At 39.9% G+C, this 21814-nt stretch overlaps 1 protein-coding gene across 4 annotated transcripts; it reads right to left on the reverse strand.

Annotated features, from left to right (window-relative positions):
• Window positions 1-1314: 1314 nt before the first annotated feature.
• On the reverse strand, window positions 1315-21781 carry LOC132276987 (uncharacterized). 4 transcript variants are annotated; one of them, XM_059778669.1, is made up of 11 exons: window positions 21463-21773; window positions 21051-21118; window positions 20773-20869; window positions 20543-20671; window positions 19579-19687; window positions 19308-19452; window positions 14013-14055; window positions 13010-13183; window positions 1925-2045; window positions 1675-1728; window positions 1315-1518 (listed from the first exon to the last, which is right to left on the reverse strand). In XM_059778669.1, the coding sequence occupies exons 1-9, from the start codon at window positions 21682-21684 to the stop codon at window positions 1938-1940; spliced, it is 1095 nt and encodes a 364-aa protein (XP_059634652.1). In that variant the 5' UTR covers window positions 21685-21773; the 3' UTR covers window positions 1315-1518; window positions 1675-1728; window positions 1925-1937. The 4 variants fall into 4 exon arrangements, with proteins under 4 accessions (XP_059634652.1, XP_059634650.1, XP_059634651.1 ...); XM_059778667.1 differs by having other exon boundaries at window positions 1807-2045; window positions 21463-21772; XM_059778668.1 differs by lacking the exon at window positions 1675-1728 and having other exon boundaries at window positions 1807-2045; window positions 21463-21772.
• Window positions 21782-21814: the final 33 nt, after the last annotated feature.

Below are 21814 nucleotides of genomic sequence, written 5' to 3' on the forward strand. Positions count from 1 at the left end.
ATATATATATAAATATATATATGTGTATATATTATATAACATAGTAACGGTTCGATCCGGGTTGGTCCGGTCCAGTATGACCCTAAACCAGGAACGAACCAAAAAATTAAGGTTCCATAATTTTAGGCCCAGAATCGGACCAAACCGCTATACAACCAATCCAAACCACCCAATTCAGTACGATTCGGTCCGATTTTTCTGTTTATCGAATTTTTTGAACACCCCCGGATAGTATCGATTTACAATATGGGCTTTCATATAGGAGCAATATTTGTACGAGTGGTTGAAGAAAAGACAATGGCCCATTCAATCCTTTATGGACGACCCAATTGAATGTTTGAAGTGGGTGTGCAAAGGTTTCAATTAGATTAGTCCACGTGTATTTTGAAGTTAAATTGGTTATAAAAATTTCATAAAAATTTGAAACGAATTGACCATGAGATTAATAGAACGGAGAAATATATATATATTCAATTCGGTTAGGTTCTACAGAAATGAAATATTTTATTATATATTATATTATTTAAAAGGTAAATCTTAAAATTAGATGCGTCCGGCAAACCAGGCTCATCCGACGATTCGGAGAAATCCGATGCACAATGCGCTGGGCACACCCAATACCTTCTCTGTCGAAATATAAATTAAAGTTGACCTTAAAAATGTGAAAATATATACACACACAACTATATAGTTGGAAATTGACCGCTTCTACACAATGACAAGCAAAATCTACCCAATGTGGAACCCAAACAAGATTTACATACATTTATGTTGTTTTACATCTAATATCATTGCTCTCTTGAGATGGATTGTTCGTTAGTAACAAACATTTGTTTTAAAGCATATTATTGTTCTACTACTAGACAAGTTTTTTGTTTATCAAATGTTCAATTTTTAAAATACAGATTATAATTATCAAACAATCTTTTTTCTGTTTATTATTCTCTAAACAAGTCCAACATTTGAACCTTACCAAACAATGTTTCTATTTATTTTTATTTTTCTCTTATTTATTTCTTTTGGAAAGTTGAGCAATGTATATTAGCTTGTAAAACTTTACATTACTCCATGTATACACTTGGGGTTTACAAAACATGGAATGGAAACAAACTAAACTATTTCATCCCGAACGTGTAAGCCCAACCAAATAATATTCATCATAATGAATTCTAGTGGATAATAATGATATATATATATATATATAAATATATATAAATGTTATAGCTTATTAAAAATGCTTAATAATTATATATTTTTTACTAAATTAACAAGATTTGAGCATGAGATGATGAAGTTTATTTGACACATAACACGTGAAAAAAAAATTAAAGTAATTAGAAAATGATATAATAGAAGTCTAATGCGTTATTTTGTTTCTTAATCTGAAAACAGTGAAATTAAAACAACAACAATATATTCTAAAACAAATGTAGTGGGGAAGACGAGGCTGCTGTGACCGCTCTGGATTAGAATGGCATCGTTATAAAAAGTTTGAAATCTCTTCATCCACCGGATAACCTGCCAAAATATAAACTAGATTTAGCTGCAAGTGTCGAATGTTTCAGTGTCACATAAGTGAAATTTCATAAGCGAAAATGTTTCATAAGTGAATCTTTATCCACACAAGTGAAAATGGTTCGGTCATAAGTGACATTTCATTAACAGTTTTATAACCTGTAACAAATGAAGCAGCAAGAATTTTCCTCAAACCATGCTATTCCATTGACACTGAAACATGGTTACATGGATTCGGAGAGAGAATAAAAATAATAGTAATAACAAAAAAGGGGATAATAACTACCGTACCTGTTCAGCAACCCACAAACAGGTCAAGGGTCAGGGCAGAACATGTAAAGATATGAACTATAAAATCGCCAATTTTAACGAAACATCATAAAACCAGCGAGCATACAGAATCATTTACAATATGACGTGCATCAATTTGAATCTTCCTCCGTCTCAACTTGCTTCCCGAATTTCCTAAGTGCAAGTGAATATATTGTTTTCCTTCTCATGGATGTTCCTTCGGCCACCAACTTGACTGCCTACATGCACAGAGTAAGGCCATCATAGTCAACAATTAGAAGACTTCATGATCCTTTTAATAGATAGCAGACAAGATATAATTCCTTAACAAAAACTGAATACAGTCTAGTGGGAAAAAATTACAAATAATTTCACGAACAAAAATTAAACAGAACAATATAGTTTTTTCTATAGTATGTTTACACAGAACCTAAAATCAAAATCTGAAAGTACATTTCTTGATCAACATGGACAGGATACGAGCCAAAAAAATGAAATAAGAAACCAAAGATATTGATAAATGTCTGATGCATCAAATGGAACTCCATAAATATCAACAATCAAATTTCTCAAAATCTGATGAATTTCACCAAAGAATATCTTTCGATGATAAAACAAAAATCTAACAGAACATAAACTTTATAGGCAGCAAGCATAGGTGAGTTTACACATTAACTTGTTTGTTAGTTTATCTAAATGCGTGATTGAAAGTACAAAGAACTTCCCCCAATTGCAAAGAGAAATTTTACACTCCCAATGATTTCCAACCACTTTTCCCTCTCAATTTTCCTTATTTATAGACGGTTACAACCTCCTCTGACCTGGGCCTTACTTCTTCTCTTTTACCTGGACTCAATTTCTCTCATCTTAACACGGGTTTCCACAATGACTTCATGGATCTGGGCCCATCCAGCGTGGACTTGCTCCATCCTAGCTATCCATGCCCGACCCGTTCTTAACAGTATGGATCCTACCAAGCCCAGGTCACTTTGGTGTCCTCATCTGCCCCTAATAATCTCTCCCCTCATTAATGAGGGTGAGATTATTGAAAAGACACGATCTTGGTCTGACGGCTCGGAGCGATGACACGAGAAATCGAACGGCTAGCACAAAAACCCAAACTTCGAGATCTGCAGCGCCACTTTTTGCCTTGACCTTTTGAGTTCCATGTCGCCTTCACCTTTTCTCCTTATAAACCCCGATCTTTCAACTTTTGTCTTTCTTTTTCATACCCCGCTTTTACTCTCCGCTGCCTTCCTGTACATTCCGGCGATCCTTCTTCAACTTCTCCGGCGAGTTTTTCCTTTACAATTTTGGCTACTGTGCTGTGGCTGTGTTCATTACAAACTTCCAAGGTCAGTTTTTTTTTACCTCTCTCTTTGAGAAAGACACCTTTATTGCCTAGGATTCCTCCCCTTCTCTATGGCTCCCCCTAATCTGAACGCCATCCGATCCAAGAACAGCATTCCCAATGACGTTTCTCTCAGGGTCTATCCAATAAACTTAGACGGGAGATCTGGTGAGGGTCTCCTTCCTGAGGAAGTTTTATTCTCCGCCGTTCATTTAAACGTCATTAGGTTCCCTTTGCACCCATTCTTTTGTTATGCTTTCAACAAATTGGGGCTCTGCCCCCTGCAGGTTAACCCCAACTTCCTTAGGGTAATTTCAGTCCTCTTGCTCTTGAATCGTGATAGGGGTCTCAATCTTGACATCATCGACCTTCTCCTCTGCTACCGGATTAATAAAATTACACAAAATGATTTGTACCATCACTTCTTCCTTATTGACAAACAGTCGATCTGCACTAATAAGAACTCATTTGAAAAAGGTTGGAGACAAAACTTAATTGTGGTTAGTGGGAATTGGCGGACTTCGCTCGGCCAATCTTTCTCTATCCCATCTTCCTTTAGAGCATGCTCTGTCTCTGGCTACAAAAAACTGAAAACACATCCTACTGAATGCCATTGTGAAAGTTGCCTTCCCCGTTTTTGCACTTTTCTTTGTAGATGCCTTCAAATTCCCCATGATGAACTGGTTTATAGCGTCTGCAGGGCTAGGCTAGACATCTTGCAAGAGAGTGTGCTGAACAACGTCCCTTCAGCTACTGATTTGCTTACATCTGACAATCTCTCTGATATCTCTCTTTTAGGGTCCACAATGGAAAGCATTCAGATCCCATCTTTCAACAGGAGGAGGCGTTCTGCTCCCACCCCTTCTAACGCTCCTGCTACCACATCATCATCTACACCTGCTGTCTCTGCCCCAGAACAAGTTATGATTGCTCCAACTGTGACTCAAGTCACAAACCGTTCTGCTGTTGAGCCTTCTGAGCTCACTCATGCTGAGAACCCTATTGTGGATCACACTGCTGAGATCCGTCCTGCTGCTCCCATCATTATGCCTTCAAACATCTCGTCTGGTACTTCCTCAGAGAGCACTGAGGATGCTGGAAATTCTCAGGACAATGGAGGACCAGCTAGTGCTGGTCTGTCAAAAAAAAGTTTGGGAAAAAGGCCAATGCCTGAGGGCGGTCATGACCGGAGTGATGTCCCACTAGCCCGGAGGACCAGGATGGCTTCTTTCTGAGTTACTGAACCATTGCCCCCTGCCCGGTTCTTCATTCCAGAGGGCGAATCAGCTAGAACCTCTGGTCCAACTCCATCCGTTCTTCCATGACGACCTTTGCTCAGCCGTGAAGATGGCTCGACCATTGGCCCCACCGACTCTGTGTATAAGGACCCTCTCACCTCCTTTGCTTTCTACAAGGGTTTCTGGACCCCCAAGGACCTTGAGATTCAGAACAAGCTATCTGTTGGCAAGATTTTCCAGCGGTTCCCAGCTGCTGCCATGGAGGTAACTTCTCTTTTTATCGAAATATGTTTCCTTTCTACTATAACTCTCTATTAGCTAGTCTGATCTGAATTTCCCTTCCTTTACGCAGACTCTATTCGGGATGTTCACCTTCCAAAAGACCATTGATACTCTGAACAAAAAACTTAAATCCCTCTCTGTGGGCCTTAAAACGTCTGTTGAAGAAGAGAACCGCCTTGAGGCCAAAGTTGCTGAGCTTGAGTCTAAGTTAAGCGAGTTAGAGAAGGGGGTTGCTGACTTAAAGGCAGAGAAGGACGGTCTGGCAAATGAGAGGGACACCCTCAGAGCCGAACGGGATACCCTGAAGGCCGAACGGGATTCTCTTCAAGATGAGGTTGATGTCTTGAAGACTGAGAAGAGTGTTGCTCTAACAGAAAGGGACTCTCTCAAAGCTGAAAAGGGAGACCTTCAGCGCTCACTCATTGCTGATCGGTTATCTCATGCCAACTCACAGGAGAAGCTCTTAAGCGAACGCTCTTCCTTGCTGAACATAATTGGCAAAGTTGAAGGGGGTATGAAAGCTCTCCTTGCTCGCTTCACCAGAACCAGTGCCATCCGGTATGCTGAAGGGTACAGAGATGGTTTTATTGACCGTTCTCCCCCTAAAGGCGAATCAAGCTCTTGTGCTGGTCCAGATGAATTAGATATCCATCCCCCAAACAATTATCAAAACCCACCCTGCGACCCTGCTGAGAATATCTTCATCGAGTGCATAGAGGTTGCATCCTCAGGAATTGTTCCACCTTTCCATCCCCTGAATATTCCTCCCATTTCTACTATTGTGCCCTCTTCCTCAGTTGTTACTGACAGACTTATGCTAGCTGAGGGGGTGATTCACCTTGACTCCCCCCCTAAGGATGATAGGGCAACTGAGAATGGAGAAGACCTCAATGGTCCAGAGGGTAATGGTGGGGAGAACGACAGGTCACAGCCTAGAGTAGACCATGAGAACTGACATCCTGCAGCAGGTTTTTTTTTTTTTTTTGGTATATATATCTTCATGTATCCTCAGATCCTCAAGCTATACCTCAGGACCTTTTTGTAATGAATGACAATGCTTTTGTTCAGCATGACTTCCATTCTTCAAGTTTTCCATTTTCAACCTTACTGTGTATTTTCACAAGTGTTTGGTATTCGGCCTGGTTACCGTTCTGGCTTATTTTATTTTGAACAAATGTTTGGCGTGTGGCTCGTAGTGCCAGCTACCGCTAACTTTACTGAATGTCTGGCGCTCGGCTTGGACGCCACTTGCCACTTGGCTTTATTTTTATTTTTGAGCAAGTGTTTGGCGATCGGCTCGTAGTACCAGCTGCCACTAGCTTTGCTGAATGCCTGGCGCTCGGCTTGAACGCCACTTGCCACTTGGCTTTATTTTTATTTTTGAGCAAGTGTTTGGCGTTTAGCTCGTAGTGCCAGCTGCCACTAACTTTGCTAAATGTCTAGCGCTCGGCTTGAATGTCACTTGCCACTTGGCTTTATTTTTATTTTTGAGCAAGTGTTTGGCATTCGGCTCAAAGTCCCAGCTGCCACTAACTTTGTTGAATGTCTGGCGCTCGGCTTGAACGCCACTTGCCACTTGGCTTTATTTTTATTTTTGAGCAAGTGTTTGGCGTTCAGCTCGTAGTGCCAGCTGCCACTAACTTTGCTGAATGCCTGGCGCTCGGCTTGAACGCCACTTGCCACTTGGCTTTATTTTTATTTTTGAGCAAGTGTTTGGTGTTCAGCTCATAGTGCCAGCTGCCACTAACTATACTGGATGGGAAGGATGTCAACTGACTTTTTGAGCAAAGTAAACATTTTTTATAAAACTCGGGAATTTCGTACACTTGCAAGTATGCGATTTAAAGCGTGCATATTGTTTTGAAATTAAATTCTACTTCTACTGGTAGTACCTTTTTAGGGACGTAGCATTCTATGGCTTACTGACCACCCTTCCTGCCATAGTTTCCAAGACGTACGCCCCCTTCCCTATGACCTCTGCAATTCTGTATGGACCTTCCCATGGGGAGAACATCTTTTTGACTATCCCCACCTTCCTTTTTAGAACCAGGTCGCCAAGAGCGAAGTCTCTGTGCCTTACCTTCTTGTTATGGCCATTCACGAGCGTCTATTGATAAGAGGCAAGCCTTACTGCAGCCGCATCCCTTTTTTCCTCCAGCAAATCGAGATTAAACCTTAGCATTCTATCATTCTGCTCTTGATCCCACGCCAGGCTTCTTACAATTGGAACCAAGTGCTCGACTGGTATCACTACCTCAGTGCCGTATGCCATAGCGAATGGGCTCTCTCCGGTCGGCCGTCTTGGGGTTGTTCTGTAAGCCCACAAGACGTTTGGAAGCTCATCTAACAAATTTCCTTTTTCACTTTCCAGCTTTTTCTTAATGCAGGCAAATATTGTCCTGTTTGTGATTTCGGCTTGACCATTAGCCTGGGGATGACTGACTGCTGCTAACTTCTGGTTGATTCCATATTCTTCCAGCAGCTCTTTCACTTGCTTGCTATCGAGGTTGGTCCCATTGTCCATCACGATTGACCTTGGCACGCCAAAACGACAGAAAATATTATTCCAGATGAAGCGTCTTACTTGAGTTTGGGTGACACTAGGGTACGGCTCTATTTCTATCCATTTGGTGAAGTAATCAGTTGCTAGCAGAACGTACTTATTTTGCGATCTTGCAGTCGGCAAAGGGCCAACCACATCCATCCCCCATTGCGCGAAAAGCCATAGCGTGGCCATTACGTGTAGGTCTTCAGGTGGTTGGTGTATCAACAACCCGAACCTCTGGCATTTATCGCATCTTCTAGAGAATTCCTCTGCATCCCGTGCCATGTTTGGCCAAAAGTACCCTTGTGTCATTGCTTTGTGTGCCAAAGATCTTCCTCCTGAATGATTTCCGCATACTCCCTCATGAATGGTTCGCATAATCTGTCTAGCCTCTGTTGGGGTAGCACACTTCAAATATGGACCCGAGAAGGACCGCCTATATAACTGGTCACACACAATGGCATACTTTGCGGCGTTGGACCTGATTTTTCTTGCCTCGTCCTTCTGCTCGGGGTAGTACACCATTACGTATGAAAGCCATGATCGGATCAATCCAGCTCGGCTCATATGGTATAACATTAATGTGTTGAGCGCTCGGATCAGGCAGCTCGTCAAAAATGGTAGGCTGGACCAGCACGTCAACCGGGATAACCCTAGCCAAAGTCTCTCCAGAACTGGACGCACTACAGGCCAAGCGGTCGGCATCTTTGTTATACTCTCTCGGCAATTGGATGAACCTGATCTGATCAAAGCCTTTCGCCTCACGCAGAACCGCAGTTCGGTATGCTTCCATGGTCTTATCCTTGGTCCCATATTCCCCAGTGACTTGCCGAATGATTAATTGTGAATCACTATAAGCAATCAGATTTTTGATCTTCAGCTCTTTAGCTAACTTCAACCCAGCTATCAACGCCTCGCATTCTGCCTCATTGTTGGTTGCGTTGAACTCAAGTCTTATCGCTTAGCTCAGCATGGTGCCTTCTGGTGTTCGCAATTGGATTCCAATCCCTGCTCCCATTTGATTTGAAGAGCCATCCACAAAGAGCTTCCACAAGGAACAATTATAATCCTCCACCAAATCTTCAACATCACATTCAAGTAGGAAACCCGCCACCGCTTGACCTTTGATTGCTGTCCTGGGCTCGTACGCAATGTCAAATGAACTCAATTCAATGGCCCACTTTGTCATTCTCCCTGATAGGTCCAGTTTGTGCAAGATCATTCTTAAAGGGGAAGTTGTTAAGACGACGATCGGATGAGATTCGAAATAATGTCTAAGCTTCCTTTTTGCGTTGACCAGCGACAAGATCATCCGTTCGGCCCTTGAGTACCTTCTTTTCGGCTCAGACATTGTTTTGCTAACATAAAACACCGGGAATTGCTTTCCGTCTTTGCAACGGATCAGAACGGCACTAGTCGCTATGTTGGATACCCCAAGATACAGAAAGAGCTTCTCATTCGGCTCGGGAGCAGATAGAACCGGAGGGTTGCGCATGTATTCTTTCAGGCTGGTTAGCGCCTGTCGTTGTTCATCCCCCCAAGTTTGCCTTCCGTGCCCTGGAATTGTATCAAAGAAAGGTTTACAGCGGTCCGAAAGCTTGGAAATAAATCAGCTCAACGCAGCTATTCGACCTGTGAGTGCTTGCACCTCCTTAATTGTCTTTGGCTCTGCATTTCTGATTAGGGCTTCTGCCTGCGCTGGGCTGGCCTCAATTCCTCTATGATTGACCACATGTCCCAGAAATTGACCAGAGCTCACGCCGAATGAACATTTGGCCGGATTAAGTTTCATCCCATATTGGCGCAACACATCGAACACATCCTGCAGGTGCGCTAAGTGATCGTTCTTCTTCTTACTCTTGACCACCATATCATCAATATAAGCCTCGACAGTTCTTCCCATTTGGCTTTTAAAAATCTTGCTGATCAACCTCTGATAAGTAGCTTCAGTGTTTTTTAATCCGAACGGCATGACTTTGTAGCAATAAGTCCCTCTTTCAGTAATAAAAGAAGTTTTCTCTTCATCAACTGGATCCATGGGGATTTGATTATAACCGGAATAAGCATCCAGGAAGGTTAATCGCTCGTATCCTGTGGTGGCATCTACCATTTGATCAATCCTTGGCAATGGGAAACTATCCTTTAGGCAAGCTTTGTTCAGATTAGTGAAGTCGATACACACCCTCCATTTCCCATTCTTTTTCTGCACTACAACAACATTGGAGAGCTAGGCCGAGTACTGAACTTCTCTGATGAATCCTGCTTCGAGCAACCGATCAACCTCCTCAGCTATAATCTAATTTCGTTCTAGAGCAAATCTTCTCTGTTTCTGCTTCACTAGTTTTGTGTTCGGATCTACATTGAGGGAATGGCAGGATACAGAAGGATTTATCCCTGGCATATCTGAATGGCTCCAAGCGAATACATCTGCGTTCCGAGTCAAGAAATCAGTCAACTCTAGTTTTTCCTCTTCTGTAAGTCTGGATCCCACCCTTGTTGTTCGGTCCGGCATCTTATGGTCGATCTTCACTTCATGAAGAGGTTCTGTGGTCAGAACTGGTGGCTCCTCCTCCCCATCTTTGCCTGGAGGAGGTTCCTGTAATTGCTATCTTGGACTGGCAGAACGAATGGGATTTTTCCCTTTTCCAGCGGATTTCAAAGTCACTGAATAACATTCTTTAGCTGCGATCTGGTCCCCATGTATGTCAATCACCTTGGTCCCATCTGGACCCAAGCATCACATCACTTGATACAAGGTTAATGGAACACCCTGAACTCTGTGGATCCACCCTCTACCCATCAAGAGGTTGTAGGATGGATGAATTTCCACGACCACGAAGCTCTCAGTCAAAACTCACTCAGCAGCTTGTACTGTCAATTCCACCATACCAATGGGCTCCACTCGCTTCCCATCAAATCCGAGCAACGGATTTCCTGTGGGTTTAAGTTTTTCGGGTTCGATCTCAAGTCGGTCAAACGTCACCCTGGGCATGACATTCGCACTACTTCCTAGATCAATCAAAACTCTTCGAACCAGGCATTCTGCAACCGTCAGACTGACAACTAATGGATCTTCATGAGGAATCTGAACGCATAGCAGGTCTGCTCTGTCGAACTTTATCGGCGTGGATGCGTTCTGCTGGTGCAAAGCATGCACACTTCCAATCCTTCTTTTCAGCGGGGCCTGGCGTAACTGCGTTCTAAGCAACTCCTCTGATTCCGTCGTTTGTTCAGGTCGGCTATGAATTGCATTTATAATCCGAACAGGCTGAGAGTTGTGTTGGTTTGGCCTCTGATTCCGCTTGAACTGTTCAGCCGGTCGGTTCTGCTATTGCGCCGGACCTTGAACATAGCTTGCAAATTCCCCCTTTGCGATTAGCATCTCTACCTGCCTCCTTAGGTTCCTGCATTCGTTAGTCTGATGTCCAAAATCACTATGGAAAGCACAATGTTTAGTTTGATCCCTCTGTTCAAGAGGTTGTCTGATTGGCAAAGGAGGGCGAAACTTATCTTTGTTTTCTTGGTATAGCCTTGCTAAGGTGACTCTGAGTGGAGTTACTGATTCCTCCTCCCTGGGCCTTTTCTCCGCCTTCCATGAGGTATAACGTTGCGGCTGAGCTTGTTTTTGCCGGATCTTGGCTTTGGACTTCTCTTTCGTCGATATAATTGACGTCTTCCTTGAATTAGCTGCCTCTTCCTCCTCAAGACGAACAAAACCGTCGGCTCTCTCGTTCAGCTCGTCCATGGTCTTTGGCGTATTAACCACCAAGCTGGTGTGGAACGGCATCCCCCGGTTCATTGCGAGTTTAAATGCTTGGACCGCTGTGGACGGATGACACTCCATGACCATGCTTTTAACGAGGTTGAACCGGGTGAGAAAAGTTTGGAGCCGTTCATCCTCGTGCTGCTTCATTGTGAAAAGGCTTGATACATCCTTAGCCGAACGTTTATTCCCGTAGTACTGGCTTATGAACTTATCGCACAAGTCCTGGAAACTAGCGATTGAGCCCTGAGCCAGATTCTTGAACCAATTGAGAGCTGGTCCAGCCAAGCTCGTAGGGAAGCATTTGCACATCAAAGGATCGTTGTTAGTATTCAGAGCCATTTTCAACTGAATGTGGTAGATGTGATCGACCGGATCGGTTGTTCCATCAAACAGAATGAAAACCGGCATGGAGAACTTCTTCGGATTCGGCGCGTTCAGAATTTCATCAGTGAACGGAGATGCAACCGTCCTTGCTGATGAGCGCAATGCTTCGTTTTCCCTTGAAAATCGTGACAGAAGCCCCCGATCGGCAGATCTCCTTTCTGAATTGTGGTAATCAAATGTTGCTACTGAAGGTCGGTAAGGTGGATCGAACGACCTGTCCTCCGCAAACTCACTTCGCCACGATGACGCAACCCTATGTTCATACGCCGGTGCTTCCTCCCTCATGATCCTTTCGCAATGTGGTTCCAGATGAATAGATCCTTCTCGATCCTCTACTCGACGGACATTCGGAGGCAGATCGCCGATTATAACTTCATCACGACGTGGATCAACACGATTGACACCTTCTGGATCACCTTGACGATCAGCTTGGGACGGTAAGGCTCCCTCTCCTTCAGGAGGTGGCCTCGGAATTGCAGGAGCCTCACGACGCTCCATCCCAGCTCGTAGCTCTGCATTTTCTTTCCTCAAAGCGTCGATCATGTTCATCAGCTCATCGAGCTTTGTCTGCTGGCCGTTCTCCAAAGGATTTGAGTTCGCCTCTCCGATCATCATTCCAGATAAAAGCAAAGTCATCAACTGCAGATTTCTTGACCAGATCGGAGTTCCGCTAACGCATACGCACCAGATTTGAACTCACACTTGCTGAATTCTGTCCGCTACTGGCCGGATTCAGTAATCACAACAGATCACAATTGTGCAGTTCGCCGGATCAAGCACAGATCTGATCTGCGTGGATCGGACGCCAACTTCTCGAAATCAACCGGAGCCTGGACTCATCGAGACAGATCGTATTATCACCAATGTTGATTCAGCTTTCGCAGATTAATCGTCTTCCTCGCAGAGGGCTTTGAATCGAATCAATCTGGAACAACATCAATCAATCCTTCCTGTTCTTCCCACAGACGGCACCAATTGAAAGTACAAAGAATTTCCCCGAATTGCAGAGAGAGAAATTTTACACTCCCAATGATTTCCAACCACTTTTCCCTCTCAATTTTCCTTATTTATAGACGGTTACAACCTCCTCTGACCTGGGCCTTACTTCTTCTCTTTTACCTGGACTCAATTTCTCTCATCTTAACACAGGCTTCCGCAATGACTTCATGGATCTGGGCCCATCCAGCGTGGACTTGCTCCATCCGGGCTATCCATGCCCGACCCGTTCTTAACAATATGGATCCTACCAAGCCCGGGTCACTTTGGTGTCCTCGGTGATATAAAAGTTTAAAGGAGTAAGGGTAGAGCTAGACAGGAAGAAGTTATGTTACGATGATTTCAGCAAAAAATAAAAAATAAAAATCAGGTAGGAAACAACAAGGGAAGCAAGAAGAGTGCAACTAGTATCAAGCATTTGCAACATATACATGTGTACACAGACTAAATTTGATAGAATAAACTCTGTAAACAGAAAAAAATCACTTATCTGATACAATGATTTCAGCAAAAAATTAAAAATAAAAATCAGGTAGGAAACAAGAAGAGTGTAACTAGTATCAAGCATTTGGAACATATAAATGTGTACACAGACTAAATTTGATAGAATAAACTCTGTAAACAGAAAAAAAATTCAATACCATAGAAAGACTATGCCCATTGGAGATAAGCTCTCTTAGTTCATTCTCAAGCTGGGACTCAGAGGGAGTTTCAACCACACAATTTGTGTTTCCTTCAATCAGTAATGTAATTTCTCCCTTTGGTTGTTGAGCTGAAAATGCTTCTTTTGCTTCTTCGAGTGTCCCCCGCCAAAACTAATAAGGCATCACCATCTATATTAGTAAATCAATAATCATTTGAGAACAACCCATAGAGGTATTACCATGCTTCTTTTTTCTTCTCTTCTGTTTTTTATTTTATTTTTTTTATTTACCAAGGAAAAAAAAAAGCCACAGAGATACAGATGTGACTAGCAATCTTCATTTCTTTTCATTTGATACGTAAAGCATTCTTAAAAAATTTCATAGTGATAAACTAGTTTATCAGTCTAGTTGCATGTCCTTGAATTTGTACAAAAAGTGTGTACATATTATATATATATATCAGCACCATCATATAGCAAATGAAATAAAATGCAATACCGTGTAACGGTGTAAGAGCAGCAACTGGGAGTGGCCACTGATTTGAGAGTGATAGAGAGCTAATTTGGGATGGAAGGATAGATTGATATAGAGCTAACTTGATATATATATATATTATATATATGTATGTATGTATGTATATATATATATGTATGTATGTATGTATGTATATATATATAGAGAGAGAGAGAGAGAATCCAGTGGTAGTTGAGTTCTAATGTCCAAAACTAAAACATAACTCTTGTCATTGTGATCCAAAAAGGAAATAGACAGACAGAAACACACACTAGCAGTGTATTGAAAACTATGAGGACTTTATACAAGTCTCACATCCTCGACTCTATTTTGGAACATAGCCTTCATAATAATTATAGTGGTATAATAATGTGCCCCACTTTCATTCACTACTGTGTGAGAGATATAGCCAGGCACCATAATCAAAATTTATTTAAAAGCACTGAAGTACCACGATTAGAAATGTATCAGCAATATATAAACCTACCTCTTCATGTAGTTTTGTCATCTCCCGAGCTATGACACACCGTCTGCAACGCACCCAGATAAAGAACTGTAATCAATTCTTAGTAGCACATCTTATGCTCATAAGAAATGATATAATAATTGAAACTAAAAAATTTGTTGTGCAAATCAAACTAAATATCACTAATTAACAAATTTACTAAAGTAGGTTTAGTTCCCAACCCCACGCCCCACTGCATAAACTGAATTATGATTAAAACTTCATTACATTGAAACCTTATCATGGTTAAGATTATTTCCCGCCAATTTTTTCATGGTACCAAATGATTTCATTCAAGTTGAAAGCCACAAAGAGACAAGGGAAGGTTTAAAGAATTGAAGATCGAATTGTTGAGAAACAACATGGTGGCCTTCAATTAACATGGATGATATGGCCCTAGGTATATCTAAATGGTGAAAAAGGGTTCAGGCCACCCTAATAAGTTATCAAGCTTTGTTGAGTTAATCTATATCAAACTCTCTTAAGTAAACCTTCCTGACCATACCAATAGTTTCCCATATTAACTTCTAGCTGCATCCAGGAAATCAATCCTTGATGATTAAAAGATAACATAAACAAAAGCAATCATGTCTCATGAAAATTGTAAATAAATAAGGTGATCAACTCTCATCCACTAGAATAAATGATTTTGTAATATGTTCACAGAGTTTTGCTTTGAGGCTAGATCAAAAATATTCTTACAGCGGAAAACTATTGGAGTTTCTTGCTCTAGCTTTCTCTCTTTCTCTAAAACTCCAAAGAAGCTTGACAATGGGCGGCTCCAAAAACCAAAACTATGGCAGGCAAATAGCTGTTGGTTCCTCAGTGGATCTGAGCTTCTTGTCTGAGGCTTTATGACATGCTTCATGTGCCGTAATCCCTTCCTGCCAACAAACAGTTTGGCAAAGGAAGAAAGATACAACACCTGATCCACCCAAGATGCACCAGCGCAACACCAATCATTACTAGCAGAAGAAAGTTTCCCACAAGTTTGATCATTGCAGCCATGACTGCAAGGTATGGCTTAACAAATCCCGGATCTGTAAACAAAGCATGTACACCAACAATCTCCAACCAATTCGGTGGAGGAACATTGCGGAGGAGAGGTTGAAGAAGATAATGGGGAAGACGAGACCTACTGTAACTACTCCGGATCAGAATGGTGTTCTCAGTCCAGCGATTATATGAAAGCTACAAGGAAGAAGAGGCAGGTGAACAAAACGAGCTAGCCTGCCAGATTGCAGCTTCTTCCATGGCAAAAATGTGGATGGGAGATGTCTGCGCACCGGAAAAAGCACTTAAAATATAAACCCGACTTTAACCCAGCTGGTTGTTGGTTTGTCTATATATTGCCTCACCTTCTTAAGGTGAAACTACAGTTAAGTATCACTCCACATGTTGACTTCAACACGAAACGGATCAGAATTTGACCTGTTGTGAAGACACTGCTACACTGATGCTACTTGGTGCACTGAATTGCCTTCTTAAGTTTGAACTCGGTAAATCCTGCTGTCCTCATCTTTCATTTCAACATGAAAATGACACTCATGAGCCAACTCATATAAATCCTTTGAGGCTCCGAAAGAAGAAAATGATGACTGGATGGAGGTCCAAAGGAAGAAACCAAGCAATGATTTTTCCCATTTCACCTGAATACCACCAGAGTGAATAGACAACAAAGCAAAAGCATTCCAAGTAAAAGAAAGAGGAAATATTATCATGGCTAACAGTACAAGGGACGTGGTCAATTGGAACATAGATGAGATTCTTAACTTGCACTCAACCATTTCGGATAGTAGCTATCACTGTTCCCCTTCCTTTACACTGCCTCATCATCATCACAACATAATTGGATAATTCCTCCTAGACTTGATATGATGACTTAATGTTGGTTGATTGATGACCCTTTTGTATCATGTTCTGCTAGAGTTAGCTTCACTAGCCACTCACGATATGAGAGGATTGTTTCTCTGCCTAGCTTGTCCGCCTCTTAGGAAGTTACTTGACGTGTGTTCCATTTGGGTTTGTTCCCTCTAGTTTCTTTGCCCACTCCAATCAAATTGTGATTGGTTTGCTTTCTAGTGCCTGCGGGCGTGCCTGGTCTCTCGTTGCAAATCCTATTCTTTTCAGTCCTACAAAACTTGTCATAACCTACCGAAAAATTACCAGAAAATCAACGTTCGTGATTTCATTTGGCTTGATTAGATTATGCACATATGATATGAACATATCATATAAATGAGCACAAATGAAGGAACTTGAGCTTATATAAGAAATACCTAGATTCAAGAAAAAAAATTCAAACAAACAATTTTTCAAATCGAGCGGTTTAAAGATACACATAGTTTAAATCTCTCCATTTTAAATACCGCACATACATTTTATATGAATATATTATAGTTATCCAAGATATAAGTATCTTGAAACATATGGTAATTTTAATACAATTTTTATGTTTCATGATTGTTGAAGGATTTAAATATTAAAGTTACACCCTCTCTAACTGCTTAGCTTTTGGAGTAGATGGTTGTTAACATGGTCTCAGAGCCAAAGGTCTCAAATTCAAACGTGTAATACTCCTAAGTTCAAAAGGATAGTCTCGGTATTATTTTAATTGTTTTAATTGCATTTCAATTATTTATTTGATTTCTTGGCCAAGTGTTTACTTGTTTAATTGATTTAATTGTTTATGTGTTAATTGAATTATTTGTTTTAATTAAATTGTGTGTGATAATGTGTATATATATGTATTTCTATAATAGAGGATATAGATAGATTATATATATATACTATTTAATTAATTACTTTTTTATATTTTATTTAGATTAACTTTTATATATATATTTTTTCTTTTAATTAAAATTGGATTAGGAAAAGGATTAGGATTATTTTATTTGCCTATAAATATATAACTATAGAGTTGTAAAAAGGGCTAGAAAATAAATCACGTAATATATTTTGGAGATAGAACGAAGGAGGAGAAAGAGGAAGAAGGAGGCTAGGGCTTTTATCAAATCCGTTAAGGCAAATTTTAATTCTTCTCTTCTCCTTTGATTCATACCCTATGCGTACTAGATTAATTCTAAATTAATTGAATCTAATTACATGGATTTATTTGGAAATTTCGGTTCATGTGTTTTAATAATGGGTTTGTGATAATTTTCATATTTTGATAAATTAAATTTTCATGTGTTGTAATATATTATGTGTTTTAATCATGAGTTGTAATATATTATGGGTTTAGCATGAAGTAGTTTGTATAAATTAGATGAAATTAAATTTGGTTCATAGTGTGCGCGTCGAACGAGGGTATTATTTTTAGCTTGAAACAGTTTTATATATTAGATTGAATCAAATTTGTGTTTTTCTTCATGCGCGCGGAACGAGGAATGACTTTTAGCATTAGCATGAACCAAATTAGCATGAACCAATTATGTACATGTACGAAATCAGTGGGTGGTGGGTGTTTTCTTCAATACACGCCGAACTAGGTATTACTATAAACATGAATCAATTTACTGTGAGGGAAATCAGAATTGTGTATGTATATATGTAGGCACGCCGAACGAGGACAATGACAAGAATTAAGATTGTTATAAAATGGTATTGATATTTGTTTTTCTCATAAAATATGCGCGCCGAATTAATGGTTTTGTTTTAATTAATGGTTTTTGCATTAAATATTTCTAAATGTTGATCTGATTAAATGCTGGGATAGCAAACTAATATTGTGGTTTTTGGTTGGTGGATCGATATTAAATATTTATTTAATGAAAATAGATTCATTAAGAATTGGATTGCGTGGTTTAATGTAAATAGATTTATTAAATATTTAGATATTGCATATATGATTGATATCATGGTTGCACCATTATGGGATGGTGGCACTTTGTGAATAGATTAACGGAATAGTTGAGTCCAACCTATTTATATTTATAAGGGAACGGAATTAACTATATGGTTAAGTCCTACTTATTTTTCTGTTAGGTCAACGGAACAGTTGGATGACATATTATTAAAATAATATTTGGATAGTTTATTTTGATGGTTGGATATGACGGATTTTACATATATAATTGTACGCCACAATATGAGCTTGAGTCTCAGGATCAGTGGTTAGGGTGCGTATATTGCCTGGAATGTGTAGCTAGGTATAGTGTAGTTGTGTACCCTGGTAGGTCTAGGTACTCATGCCCACTATATGTGCGTTTTGCATGTTGCCTACTATTCAGGTTGAGACAACTCTATAATCTAGTGAGGTTCCTTTAGTGTGTGTATATCTATGTATGGACTATTTAGTTATTGTTAAATTAATTAGGATATGTACGTGTATCGGGTCTCTATTTGGGATGTAGTAGATTAGAACTTATTTATGGGCCTGACCCGCCATTATTTTTCAGGTGTTCGTCAGTTCCAGTCTTAGAGATTGTTCGTGCCGAGTAGAGACAGTCATTCACTCTTCCGACTCTACGTAGGACTCTTCTTCATGTTTTAGTTATTAGTTTTATTTTAGTTCAGTTATTTTAGTTAGGATATTATTAGGGGTCCACAGTATGGATTCCCGAGTTGTAGTTTAATTAATTACTGCTATTAGAGGATTGGAGGATTTTATTATAGGATTTTTAATTATTATTTATTTGAGGATTATTAAGTGAGGATTTATTATTTAGTTTCCTTCAGCTTATTATTTATTTATTTCTTTATTATTCTTTTTTGTATTCAAATACTTGTTTAAATATTAATTGTTTGATATTCCTTATAATCTGTGCTCGAACTTGATCACCCGTGACTCTAGAATCGAGGGGTATCACAAAACCTCACCATCACCCTAATTAAAATTTGAAAAACACGTGTTAGACCAAAAAAGAGGTCACACGTGAGAGGGCGTGTTGAAGGATTTAAATATTAAAGTTACATGGTTGTTAACAATGATCAATGACAAAGTGTTATAATTTGCATAGAATAAATTTTTTGATTCTTTAGCACTGAAAAATGAATCATATAACAGATGTTGTATGGTAATCTTTTAAAAGATAAAAATCTCCAATGCAAAAATCATAATGAAGTTTGGAAGATATAGGCAGCATGACCTGATATTTTTTCTTATGAAACACCTAGTGGATCGAGGATATCATGAGCCATCAGATGACTACTTATAACTGAACCATAGAAAAGAAATGACATTTCTTTAAGAACCCACTCACACTTGTGCACGCAAGCACAGACACAAACATACACGATAATATGGATAGACAATCGTCTTCAGTGAACATTTACCTGGAGTGGCCAAATAGCGAAGAAGCCTCTTCAATAAATTTATGAAGCTTATGAGGAGGAACAAAGAATATCTGTGTTGATGTTTCGTTTGCAGAAATAGTCAGCCTCTCTGTCCTTGATCCTGCGTGTGTAGAAAGAAACCCGACTGCAGCCAGCCAACAATATATATGACCTTAGGTACTACTATTAACCAACTTGTTGGCTCTGTAGTTCGAAAAAAAAATTTGTTTGCATTCCACAATACTAATAACAGATTCAATGAGCAACTCACCGAATGTGAACTCATCAGTGGGCAATCCAGAGGCAGAAAGTGCAGCTGCAAAAGCAGACGGACCAGGGACAGGAATAACAGGAATATTCTCATTCACACACAACTTTGCCTGCTCAAGATACCAAGTTAGATTGGTTATGTCCAAATCAAAAATGTGTTAGATCCAACCAAGGTGTGACTCTTGGCAGTTTTTAACCAGAAAATTCAAGAACTAGTAAGCAAATTTTGACATCCTGGAATCCAAAGGAAAGAGGTCGGCCTGTTAATTGTTCTCTTTTATTTAACTTGCAATGTTAAGGTCGCAATATCAGAAAATATTGTTTCACAATCTAGACAACATTATCGGTCATCTGTTCTGCCGACCACATGGTGAAGCGCATAAATATCACAAAGAATCATCATAGACTAACTTGTATAAGCATTAGAATGGCAATTGTGAACCACTTCAGATATCCAGTAACTTGAAAGTCTTGGTTTATAAAAAAGCAGCAATGTGCATTTTCCATTTATATGAGCTAGACTCACAGTGTACAAGTTGATAAACCGGTAGAATAGAACAAATATATATAGTAGTTTCTAACCTGGCTTTATATTTATAAATTAGTAGCACAACTAAATTTGAAAAACCAATTAAATAAAACACAAAATGGGCGGCATGTAAATACTAATTTTCACCTGACAGGCACATAAATGCAAGCAGAAACCGATACATAGCGCACGAACACACACTACACATACACAGACACAACCCCCTAGCTTCCCAAGCTTCTATAAACTAGGTGATGCAAACTAATATAAGCAAACACAATATTATAAGGAATAGGGTATCATTAGACATAGACAATGAGAAAGAACATCTCATGGGTAAAGAAGGTTGATGTGACTACTATACATCTGTTGTTATTCCCGTCATAAATACATTAAAAATCCAACACAGCGAAAGCGGAATGCATAAAATGCTCACCAATTCTGTACCAGGATCGCTGATGCCCGGTGTCCCTGCATCACTGACCAGTGCAACAATTTCACCTTCTCGCAATCTGCTCAACACTGCATGCTCTCTTTGAGACTCATTGAATTTGTGATAACTCAGCTGAAAACCTAAAGCATTTAATCAGAAACAACAGAAAAGCAAGTGCCTAGGGTGAAAATGGATGTACAGAAGCTACAATAATCTTCTACAAATTATCTTACAAGAGGAGTTTTAATACTGTAGTACTGAAGCAACTTCCCTGAATGCCTTGTATCTTCTGCAAGTATCACATCAGCTGATCTTAAAACACGCAAAGCTCTGCATTGTTGAATTGGCGAAAGATTTATAGTTTAATGCACTCAAGCTCAGTTTCAAAGCAAAATGGATATAAAAATAACCACATTGCATTTCATTTACTATGTCATCGAGAATTGAAGCAAAGAAAGAGTACATAAGCACCACATATAAAAATTCAATAATTTGTCATCTCAGATAATACCGTAATGTAATATCTTCAAGATTTCCAATTGGTGTCCCTACTAGATATAAGCCAGGTTTCAACACAGTCTGCAAAATTTAATTAAACATGTTTATTTATCAGTATTCTAAAAATCAAAGTGACAGAGAAAAAAGAAGTTGCATCTCCTAGTCTCCATCAAGCTCTGTATGACTAATTTGATGCGTCTGGGAATTTGTAGGCTAAAGAAAGACTCTTAAATTAGGGTTTAACTTACTCTGCATAAACCCTGAAAAATAAACCCTAAACCCTGAAAAAACCTCCGCTTGGTTCTCGGGAAAGATTGAAGAAATTGATTGAACTGTTGGTAATGATTTCGATTTCATTTGTTTCAATTTCTCCGAAGAAAAAAACAAATAGAGGAAAAAACACAAATGAGAAGTAAAAATCTTACATGTTTGGAGGGCTCTTGAGAGGGATATAAGTCGATAGATTGTGTGGAGTTGTGAGAGGTAGAAGAGAATCGGAGAGTGAGAGTTGAAGGGTAAAGAAGCGAAGAGAGAGATGGTAAAGAAGTGAGGGTTGTTGGTGTGCATATGAACTTTGGACGCCATGGAAGAGACGAAGAGAGAGCAGCTATTGCCATTGTCATTGAATTGAAGCGGCGTGTCAACATTGCTCTTAGGCTGGAGTGTCACACAGTCGCCCTGTCTATGCGACCGAGTGAAATGGATTTTAACTTGAAAACCGAAAAATACGAGTTTTCAGAAAGTAACTCCGTGTTTTCAAAAATTCCCAACGTTCAA

This window comes from Cornus florida, unplaced genomic scaffold, assembly GCF_030987335.1.
Source record: "Cornus florida cultivar Cherokee Brave unplaced genomic scaffold, ASM3098733v1 CherokeeBrave_3.0.0_Hap2_Chr10, whole genome shotgun sequence".
Taxonomy (NCBI): domain Eukaryota; kingdom Viridiplantae; phylum Streptophyta; class Magnoliopsida; order Cornales; family Cornaceae; genus Cornus; species Cornus florida.